The sequence below is a fragment of the Mastomys coucha genome, unplaced genomic scaffold (genome assembly GCF_008632895.1).
Source record: "Mastomys coucha isolate ucsf_1 unplaced genomic scaffold, UCSF_Mcou_1 pScaffold1, whole genome shotgun sequence".
In the NCBI taxonomy this organism is placed as follows: Eukaryota; Metazoa; Chordata; class Mammalia; order Rodentia; family Muridae; genus Mastomys; species Mastomys coucha.
Window position 1 is genome coordinate 61480103 of NW_022196891.1, and position 11822 is coordinate 61491924.

Sequence of the window (11822 nt, forward strand, 5' to 3'; positions counted from 1 at the left end):
TTTTTCTGGAAGAAAGAACTTCCTTGAAGCCAAATGTTCTGATTTTTTTAAAAAAAAGCATAAATGATTTTAAAAAGTTCATTTTAAAATACTTAAGATCCTGTCAAAATGTGAACATGCTTTGATTCCTAAAAGAGTGGTTCTTATACAAGACAAACACATGATTCTTGTATATTGTGTCTGATTCTAAATTCATGATGAGGCTTCACCCTGTAATTGATGCAGACAGTGAACTTTTAAAGAGTAAAGATGTCTGGCGGTTATTCTGTTCTGGTTCATATGTTCTAGAGGAGGGGAAAGCTGGTATACTTGATGGTTGTGTTATGTTACAGAGAATAAAATTCCTAAGCAATTTTACCTGTAGCTGTCAAGGACAAACACTTGGTCAGTAAGTGCCAGAGCTGTTCCCGTCAAAAGTGTCCCAACTTCCAAATTAACATATTAGAGAAAGAAAAAAATTTTGAAAGGTCCTTGCTGATTAGTGGCGGTGGAAAAGCCAACAGTGAACAGGAAGTGTGATAAGCATTAGGATGAGAAGGGAGCGAGAGAGGAATGACAGCAAGAGCGAGGGAGCCAGTGAGAGAAAGAGAGAGAGAGAGAGAGAGATAGAGAGAGACTGAGAAACCTACACAATGTAAATAGTTGTATATTTTGTATCATAAATTACTGTGTGAAATATAAATGTGGTCTGTATCTGAGTTCTAATAGAGTATTTTAAATTATGATTTAAAAATATTTTATGGTGTAAGAGTATGTATTTATTTAAATATGTTGAACTTATTGTATTCACATGTCAGTGTGATGTTTGGCAATAAATATATTTCTACTTATCTTTGTGTATCTGAGCCCTCTTAACATTTTTATGCATTCAAATAAAAATCTGTATGCCATAAAAATTACATTCCAATTAATTAATTGTCTGCACACCCGCATGTGTGCGCATGTGCTTGCGTGCATCTGAATTGTCACTGCGAATGTGTGGAAACCAAAGGACAGCTTTGAGGAGTCATCTCTCTCTTTACAACATCATGGGCTTGCGTGGCAAGTGCCTTGACCCCAAACTCCCTTTTTTAAAATGGGAATATCAGGCAGCCATATACCCAACTCTGCAACATTTCTATTGCTGTAGAGTGAAATTATAATCTTTGTATGGACTGACCGCATTTTGTGTCTCTGAGTACCTGTCCACATTTTGGCTACTGTGCGTGACACTGCTGGGAAACCTTGAGGGCGCGGATCCCTTCTCCACTGTTCTTAGCTTATATCTGGAGGCAGGAAACTTGAGAACCCTGCTCCGCTCTCTCCCCAAGAGGTTGCTTCATCTTACAGTCGCGCCTGCAATGAAAAGGGTTCCGGTTTCTCCACATTCTAGCTAATACTTACAGTGGTCTCTTTGGAGGACATCAATATTCTAGTGTGTGTGTGTGAAGTTATATACATATAGGCTTTTGTGCCCATTCCAAAAGATAACCAAACGTATTAGCCACCTAAAAGAATCGCCAAGCCCAAGGAAACGAAGTCTTTGCTGCCTAACAGTCTCGGTTGCTGTAATTCAAAAACGTTCATGTTCACTTAATTCATTGAGTTCACTGAAGTTTTGAATTATTCCCTGTCTTGGTTAGGGTTCATTGCTGTGAAAAGACACTGTGACCAAGGCAACTTTTATAAAGGACAACATTTTCTTTCTTTCTTTTTTTTTTTTTTTTGATTTTTCGAGACAGGGTTTCTCTGTGTAGCCTTGGCTGTTCTGGAACTCACTCTGTAGACCAGGCTGGCCTCAAACTCAGAAATCTGCCTGCCTCTGCCTCCCAAGTGCTGGGATTAAAGGCATGCGCCACCACTGCCCACTAAAGGACATTTAATGGGTCCAGCTTACAATTTCAGAGGTTCAGCCCAGTAGCATCCAGGAGGAAGCACAAAGCCTGACAGCGTTCAAGCACATGTGATGCTAGACAAGTCGCCGAGAGTTCTACATCTTGATCCGAAGGCATCCAGAAAGAGGGTCTCTTCCACATTGAGTGGATCTTGAGCATAGGACCTCAAAACCCACCCCCACAGTGACACACTTCCTCCAACAAGACCACACCTATTCCAACAAGGCCACTCCTCCCAATAGTGCTACCTCCTGTCCCAATTATGCCCCAGCAATGAAAACACGACTCAATTAATATGAATACGAGCAGTGCACCTAGATTGGGCAGATCTCCCACTACACTGCCATCTTCCCCATCTATGAGACCCCTTATAACTTGTGGTTTTTCCAGGCCATGTGCTTGTGTTCCTCTTTCCTTCCACCTCTTCCTCTGTCTCTCCCCTTTCTCTCCCCTACTCCTTCTTTTAACAACTTTCAGCTCCACCTTCCCTCTCACTGCCCAATCACAGGCTGTAGCCTTTATTTATAAATTAAGGTGGGAAGAAGGTTTACAGGAAATCACCTGAGTGCTGACTCATTCCTTGTCTTCTGGCCCTCACAGGAAAACAGAATTAACATCAAATACAATTAGTCCCAGGGCTATCCGCAACAACCTCCCATGGGCCAAGCATATCCAAACCACCAAATCCTCCAAGACTAGACTCATAATGAGGTTCTTCTCTACCAATATACACATTATTGCTGCTATTGTAGAATACATAGGCCTGATATGGGCAGGCATGATCTAAATTATTAGTCACTCTGAGCTGTGGCACACATTTTACCTTGGTCTAGGGTGCTGATAATCCTGATTTTGAAGCTGTGGATCCTGAGCTGAATTGCATCACTAGGCCTCCTGGTCCTTCACTTGCATACATACTTCCTGTTTCTCAGAAAGGAAAGCCCAGTCTTTGTTTCAACCTCCAAAGCTATTGATGGAGCTGTTACATCCATGAACTTAACATGACAAACACCATGGCATGTATGTGCCAACACACACATACACACACAAATATAAAATAGTAATAACAATAACAACACTAGAAGTTAGCAGGTCATGTTAATTACCTTTTAAAGTCTAAAACACTATGGAAATAGACATGATTTTCTTTTTTTTTTTAAAGATTTATTTATTTATTTTATGTATATGAGTACACTGTAGCTGTCTTCAGACACACCAGAAAAGAGCGTCAGATCTCATTACAGATGGTTGTGAGCCACCATGTGGTTGCCAGGATTTGAAATCAGGACCTTTGGAAGAGCAGTCAGTGCTCTTACTGGCTGAGCCATCTCTCCAGCCCAGACATGATTATCTGAATGATAAGTAAACACACCAAAAAGCAAGACTAATTAGACTCCATAGATTATAAAAAAGAAAGCAAGCACATTAAGTGGGGGATATCTTGGTGAGTTTGCAGGGAATGACAGTCAGTAGGAGATGGGGTAGATTAAGCACCAAGGAGCTATGAAATTACTTAAGAACAAATTCATTTTAAAAAATGAGACTAACCTGGGTATGGTGGCACACGCCTTCAACCCCAGCACTTGGGAGGCAGAGGCAGGCAGATTTCTGAGTTCGAGGCCAGTCTGGTCTACAGAGTGAGCTCCAGGACAGCCAGGGCTATACAGAGAAACCCTGTCTCGAAAAACAAAACAAAACAAAACAAAACAAAACAAAAAAAAATGAGACTAATGGTAGTTCCATGGTAGTTCCACCTCTGTAGCGTTTTAGACTTTAAAAGGTAATTAACATGACCTGCTAAGTTCTAGTGTTGTTATTGTTGCTACTGTTTTATATTTATATTTATATGTGTATGTTGACACATACATGCCATTGTTTGTCATTATTATTAACTTTCTTACAGTGTGAATACTGTTATGTCAGTGACTTCCTCCAGGTTGCCTTTAGTCGGCTGAATTCAAAATTTAGACTGTCTTTTCTCCTTCACACTTTCTACTCAAGGTATTTCTAGGTCCCCCAACCTCTCTAGGGCAAAAGTTAGAGCCCGAGGAATTTATTTAGGATTTTACTTTCAGAAGAGCCATTAACAAGGACTTCCACTAGGGGGTGAACGAGGAAAGAGGGAGGAGAGGAACTGAGTTGGGTCAAGTCTTTCAGAAAAGCTCCTGAAGTTCAACAGCGAGGGAATTGGCTCTGGAATAAGTTTTATCCATGGTACAACCAGGGCCCCCACTACTCCATGGTCAGGTGTTCATAAACAAAACAAGAAACACAAAGAGAAGCAGGAAGGGAAGGGAGGGGAAAGGAGGGGAGGAGAGGGAGAGGAGGGGATGGGAAGGGAGAGGAAGGGTAGCTAAGGGAAGGGAAGGGGGCATAGGTAACCAGAAATGACTAAGAAGATGTGGGGAAGAGAATCCAGTTGCCATTGCTTCTTTTTTTTTTTTTTCTATTTTTTTTTTTATGGGGGAGGAATTATACTATAATTACAACATCTCTCCCTTTCCTTTCCTCTCTCCAAACTGGGGATATCCAGAGCTGGGGGCATAGCTTCTGGTCAGCTACTGTATTCTTGGGGTAAATGATTGAGACCAGATTAGGAAAGGGGTGGGGGAGAGAGAGAGAGATGAGAAAGGGGAAGAAACGGGGTTGGGGGGAGGAGGATGTGAGGCTGGGTTGGAGAAATGAAAGAAAGCAAACCCTGCTGGTGACACTTGGCACATTCTTCCTGAGCGCAGTACGCCCTCCTTGCACAAGAACACAGAGCCGCAGGTGCAGAAGGCTGAGGCCTGCAGAGAGACCCAGCAAGCCATGGTGAGCATCCCCGGCCTGTAAGAGATTTCTCGATACCCAAATTTTTCCTTGGGGTTACAGAGGCAGGTAGCAAGGGGCAAGAAGCTATCATTTCTGCTTTTAAGAAATATAGAGCCGGGCAGTGGTGGCGCACGCCTTTAATCCCAGCACTTGGGAGGCAGAGGCAGGCGAATTTCTGAGTTCGAGGCCAGCCTGATCTACAGAGTGAGTTCCAGGATAGCCAAGGCTACATAGAGAAACCCTGTCTTGAAAAAACTGAAAAAAAAAATAAAGATTTTTTAAAAAGAGAAAGAAATATAGAAACAAACAAACAAACAAAAAACAAGAATAAAAACCCCTATGCATGCTGTCTCAAGAAAATGACTCTAGACTGGTTTTTGCTGATTTCTTCCCTTGGTGTTTGCTTTGATGAAATGCTGGAAGGGGCACAGATGAGATGAGACCTTTGTGGTAACACAAAGTGACTCCCTGAGGAGTGATATACATGCAAAACTACAGTTTTAAGATTTGCAGAAAACCTATAGCTTTGTTGTTTGAATTATTCAAAATGTATTGCTTCTTACTTGAAAAAAAAAAACCAATGCTTGCCTTTCCTGTCATCTGGCTATATCATTCATTCATGTATTTGAGGTATGGCGCCTTCATGACCCAGTGTGAAAAGCAATTGTGTGAGCATCACTAGTTCATTAGAACCCAAGAGCATTAAAAACAAGATCTGGTTTGATTTAAAGCTCAGTCGAAAAGTAGGTACAAAGAATACTAAAATATAGAAAGACATCACTTCAATCATAATCAACAACTTGGAGCTGAAACCTGGAAGGAAAATGAAATAAAGTAGTGTACCAGTTTGTAATGAATTTGATGCCATCATTTTCAGCCATGATCCCCAAATAGTTTACCTTGGATAAGGTAGATAGTGGGCTGATGGGCTTTATTTGTGATTTGAAGAAACTGTAGGGCACTGTCTCGTGGTGCTAGAAGTTTGTAGGTCAGAGTTTAAGTATTTTGCCCTTCATTTACAGGTGTTTCCATGGAGACGTCGAGGTACTCAGTGGGGCTCATGGAGCATCCTCAAGCTGTGGGTCTGGACACTGCTCTGTTGTGGTATGTCATTTGTTTTTTTGCTAAGCCTTTGTAGGGAGTGATTGTTCTTTTCTTAAATATTCATTGAAAGCATATAGTAGCAGGGAATACAATCAGGTAGATGGCTATTAATCCTTTTAAGGTCCCTCATTCTTCCTGTGACCCCTCAGCACCTCTGAGTCCTCCTAATACCAGCATTCCACATTCTCTAGTGACGTGCCCAAATCCTGATATCTGCATAATAGCCTTCTGTTAAGAAGGAGTACAGTCAACTGACAAACCTCTAATAAGGCACATAACACTTATTTTACATTTCACTTTCTATTAATAGTTTGCTGTGCCCCAAAAGAACTTCCACAGTCCAGAGCGTGGGCTGCCTGAGGGCTGGGGTTTTGTTTTCATTTTAGGAGCTTTCGTGTCTTTCTTCTGATGTTACATGTTTTGTGCTTGAGCCTTAAAGACTCTTCAACAATAAATTTGAACATTTATGTTTTCTCCTTCTCTCACCTGGATTTTCATCTCAGAACAAGTGAACACACCCTGTCTTTTTTTTTTTAATTTTTCTTTGCTTTTGAGAGTTTCATACATGTACAGTAAAATATGATCATAACTATATGTCATTTCCCCCTTCAACCACCCCATATTCCCCCCAACACCCCTCCCAACTTCCTGTCTGTCTGTCTTTCTTTCTTATTTTGTTTTTGATAAGTTACTAAATCCAGTTAGCACTGCTCTTACATGCATGGGTGTGGACCATCCACTGGTACATGGGCAAACTAGCTGTGGCCAGACCTTCAAAAAGAATGATTTCCCTTCCCCAGAAACTATTAACTGACGATAGCTCTTCAGTAAGGGGTGGGGCCTGGAGATCCTCTACCCCATCTACCCTTGACCCTTGGGTAGGTCTTCTGTAGCTGCAGATAATCACAGCTGCTGTGAGTTCAAAACTGTGTTAACCATGTCATGTCCAGAAGACAGTGTTCCACAGTACCTCTTCCCGTTCTTTGTGTCTCTTCTGCAATGAGCCTTGGTGGTTGAGGTGTTAATCTAAGTGTTCCATTTAGGGCCGAGTCTCTAATTCTCAGCATTTAACAGCTATGCATCTCTCCATTCATTGACTGCTATCTACTTCAAAAAGCAATTTCTCTGACTGTGGTTGAGAACACCTCAGGACGATTGGCTTAAGCATAACTATTTAGAAGGTATTTTTGATATGTCTTTATAGGACTCACCTCATGAAGTAAAAACTCAGTGAGCTGATGGCATAAAATCTTTTATCTTACTGTAAAATTGTAGCTCACATAGATCATACTATTCTTAGAATAGCTGGCATCATCAAAGTCGTTGTGTACGACCGTGTGTTTTATTTGGTTGCTTTAAACCCTTCATGCCTGAAGCCCACAGGTGTTTTTTGGACACCACTACTTAAGTATCTTGGTATGCAGAACATGATGAAATCAATTTCATGTCTTTTGCATCATCTTTCTGTATGGTGTTCCGTTTGTACTATGAGTTTAGATGCACGGCAATTGGTCTATGCATTTTAGGCTTTCCCAAAGCAGCTTGCACCTGTGCCTCGCCCTAGACCACTCTATGAGTCATCATATTTCTGCTGCTGTTTTTCAGATTTCCTGACACACCATGGAACTCACTGTTGGACTTACCATTATTCTGAAAGAGCCATGAACTGGGAAAATGCTAGAAAGTTCTGCAAGCGAAACTACACAGATTTAGTGGCCATACAAAACAAGAGAGAAATTGAGTATTTAGAGAAGACATTACCCAAAAGCCAACATTACTACTGGATAGGAATCAGGAAAATTGAAAATATGTGGACATGGGTGGGAACCAACAGAACTCTCACTAAAGAAGCAGAGAACTGGGGGGCCGGGGAGCCCAACAACAAGAAGTCCAAGGAGGACTGCGTGGAGATCTATATCAAGAGGGAGCGAGATTCTGGGAAATGGAACGATGACGCGTGCCACAAACGAAAGACAGCTCTCTGCTACACAGGTGGGCAGTGTCTACCGTCCTACGCTGACGTGGGACCACCAGAGCTGGAGTAATAAGACTCACTACCAGAAACCGCTATTCATTCTAAAATTATCCTATCTAAGCCTTAAGCATACCACCTCTGGGCAGTCTGCGAGTACACAACTACTAAACGAAGCTCTATGCAGGTTGTAAGTGTTTTATGTGGGGGAATAGGGACGGACAGCCTGTGCCTCAAGGACAGACAGGAAGAGGAGGCTGAGAACTGAGTGGTTTTTCAGGGCTCTTCTCTAACACCTCCTAATCATGTAGACAATTACCGAGAGTTGATTCATTCTCAAAGCAGACAAATGTCTACAGCCAAAAGGCTAGTATATCTTAAAAATAAAAATTGTAGCGTGTGTTGTGCAAAAACGTTATAAATACTTAAGCAAATCTTCCTTGTTCATTATAATAGTGTCAAACAAAAGCGTTCTTTGTGTGAAGAAGGGACTATGGATGCAATCACATTAAAATGTCTTTGTGTAATTTGCTTAAAGCCTCTTGCCAGCCAGGGTCTTGCAATGGCCACGGAGAATGTGTGGAAACCATCAACAATCACACGTGCATCTGTGACGCAGGGTATTATGGGCCCCAGTGTCAGTATGGTAAGCCTTGTTTGTTTGTTTGTTTGTTTGTTTGTTTGTTTTTTCCTGCTAGTAGTCATTAGACCCTTAGTAACTTAGTACAGTAGCTGGTTGGGACAAAATAATACCAGTTAGGACAAATCAATATTAGCAATTCTAAGAAATGGGAAGTTCAGAACAGAAAGCTAATCTTTCACAATATCTTCCTGTAAAGATTTCCCAAGTCAGCATGAAGTTTCAATTTACTTCACAAGCGTTTTGAAGTACCACAAGGAACAACAGGTTGAGATTTGTCAAAGCTGAGCAGATTACAGTAAGAAATTGGGTATTGTAGACCCTTACTGTCAAGGATGTCATAGTCTATTGAGCTTGCAGGATTAAGAATTATGAGGTTGAATAGAAACAATTCTATTTTTCACTAGGAGAGTAAGGTACCTGGAAGGTACTTCTGTTCGTCTATAGACAGATGTGACAAGAAATAGTAAAAGAAGAGCTCACACAGAATATGCCAGAGTTATTTAATAACAAATCCTACACACTTATTTTGGTTGGGTATTTCTGGAGAATACAGAAGCAAATCATTATAGATTCTGTACTTATAGAATGTATATTTAATAGAAACTATTTATGTTCAGGGATCAAGTCTGAAGGAAAATGAGATGAACAGGAATAAGCTCGTGGCGAGATCCCCTAATAAAATATATGTCCTTTGTTTGCAATGAGTGGCCACTCAGTATCTTATTGCCAGCACTGAGGGCAATTATCCTAGAAACAGCACAAAGGACCACTGCTAGGATAACCAAGAAAGAGAGGATGGAATCATCAGAGCCCGCAGGAAGTCATCAGAGATGCGGTGGGAGAACTGGAGATGAGAGAATACACGTGTGCAAAGAGAGAGGCGTGGGCTCAGCCAACTGCTACGGAAAGGCCCATCAAATCTTCAGATTGAGACTGACTGAGTTTCAAAATGTGTTTTGATGTGTCTGGTGAACACAATGGAAAATTATAAGATGAAGACAAGTAATGTCTTTAAGGAATAAAGGACTGAAACTAGAACCAATTTCAGTATTAACCAAGTGGACTAGATCTGACTAATTCACCTCGCTCTGAAACTGTGACTCTTCCCCAGAATGCTACCCCCACCACATCATTGCTCTGCCCTTTAGTTTACTCCCCTTTAAACATCGTCTTTTCTTTCTTGATTTCCATCATATCCTTTTCTGACTCTCTTTTTTTGTTTGTTTTGGTTTGGGTTTTGGTCTTTTGTTTTCAAGACAGCATTTCTCTGTGTGGCCCTGGCTGTCCTAGAACTTCCTCTATAGACCAGGCTGTCATCGAACTCAGAGATTCTCCTGCCCCTGGGGGTTGAAGGCATACCATTACCAGCTGGCTTCTGATTGTCTTGTTGACTATAGTGGCTTCTCCTGGCTTCTTCCATTTGTACTTATCCAAGCCCATAAACTCTCAGTCTCTGCATCTGTCTTTTCTGTTGTTCTGACTTGGTTTGTTTCTTTCTTCATATTTTCTGAATTTTATGGATTTATATATCTATGTGATCTTTGGATTAACAAATCTGCTTTTAGCCATGACCTCCACATATGCTAAGGATGTTGTTGTCTTGGATGACTACAACTCAAGTGTCCCCCAGACAGTTTTCTTTTCTTTTCTTTTTTTTTTTCTTTTTGTGACTGTAACTACATTCCATGGAAATGATACAAGAAATGACTCTGGTGCGAAACTCTGTCACTTACTCCAACACTTGTGTAAGATAACACATTGCTAATTCAATTTTCAAATTTTTAGCTATTTTATGATCTAAAGAAATGGGTTAGTTTTAGAGCACTGGCTGTTCTTACAGCAGACCTGAGTTCCATTCCCAGTAACCACATGGTGACTAACAGACATCTATAACTCCACCCACATGATACAATGCCATCTCCTGGCCTCCCGAGGCTCCAGGCACACAAATAGTACACACATATACATGCAAGCGAAGTACCCATACATGTACAATTCAATAAAATAACTTTTATTAATTAAAAAAAATTGGCACTATCACACTAGCATATAATGCATGATGATTATATTCACTCCATCTCCCCATCCCATGGTTATATCCACTCCATCTCCTCATCCCATGCCTGCAGAGCTCCTTTTTCTTCCCAGCTAGTTCCCTTGTTAATTACACTTTATAACTTGTTACTTCTCCAGTTTCTCTCCTACTTGTCTACCATATTTACCCTCACTGCTTTTCTCCCCATTACTGCTGTGGTCCCTAGTTGAGCGCCAGAAGTTTAAATTAGCTCCCTTCAAATAAGTTACTCATACAGCAAGCAAGCTGACCAACTAAAAATAATCAGAACACACCAGACACAGATGACCACTCACTCTTTAGTTTGTTCCTATCATTTGTCTTGGTCAAATTTGAGCTCATTAAGTTCCAAAATGATGCTTGATACATAACAAATGGTCATTGATTGAATGGAAAGAATGAGTATTTTTTTTCCTTTGCTCCTCTCTCTTTAAACACACCCATATTCTGCCCTGACTATCTTTATAGCAAAATCAACATTTGGCAGTCTTCTACTTTCCACACACAGTTTGTGTTCTGTCGGCTTTGCATGTGGACAACACACCTGATCATCTTCAAAGCATAGTTCCGAGACCATTTCTTCCCACAATATTTCTTTGGACCCCCAATGCAGACAAACAATTATCTCATAGCAGAAACAAGACTCAACTCTATTGAATCCTCATTACTCCACTCAATCCTGCTTCTCTCTCCATCAAAGTGGTCCAGTGTGAGCCTTTGGAGGCCCCTGAGTTGGGTACCATGGACTGCATTCATCCCTTGGAAGAATTCAGCTTCCAGTCGCAGTGTGCTTTCAACTGTTCTGAAGGAAGAGAGCTACTTGGGATTGCAGAAACACAGTGTGAAGCATCTGGGAACTGGTCATCTCCAGAGCCAGTCTGCCAAGGTGAGCAACTTTAGAGTGGATCTTTGTTGTGGCGAGCTTGTATTTACAGTCTGAGAAAACAGGGGAGTCTTGCCTAGAAGTCCATTTCTTTTGTTGCAGTATAATTTAACCTAACTTGGGGTGGAGTTTGATGCTTTTCAAGAGTTTTTTTTTTTTTTCCTCACTAAAATAAAATGCAAAACTCCAAACCAAACCAAACCAAACCAAACCAAAAGTCTTTAAAGCCATCTGGCATTTTATAATCTGATTTATAGCAATACACTGAAGTTATTCTCTGTATCTTATTCTTTTCCCTCATTGTTATCACATAAAGCCTTGACAAACCCCAGTAGAACCTTGATTCCTCTCCTTCAATGACACTCATTTTATGTGGTGCCCAACTTAGCACCAATCAGTTTCCTTCAGGGGACTTACAGGTTTCAGTTGGTAGGTTCTTTTTTTTTTTTTTTTTTTTTTTT

The 11822-nt window shown here is 40.9% G+C and overlaps 1 protein-coding gene across 1 annotated transcript in view; it reads left to right on the forward strand.

The window, feature by feature from the left end:
* The first annotated feature begins 4562 nt into the window (after nucleotides 1–4562).
* Nucleotides 4563–11822, forward strand: part of Sell (selectin L) — an 18541-nt gene continuing 11281 nt past the window's right edge. Inside the window, exons 1-5 of the mRNA XM_031387571.1 lie at nucleotides 4563–4685; nucleotides 5708–5789; nucleotides 7395–7781; nucleotides 8300–8407; nucleotides 11179–11364. Of these exons, the coding sequence (XP_031243431.1) occupies nucleotides 4683–4685; nucleotides 5708–5789; nucleotides 7395–7781; nucleotides 8300–8407; nucleotides 11179–11364 (766 nt within the window). The 5' untranslated portion in view covers nucleotides 4563–4682. The remainder of the gene's footprint in view (nucleotides 4686–5707; nucleotides 5790–7394; nucleotides 7782–8299; nucleotides 8408–11178; nucleotides 11365–11822) is intronic.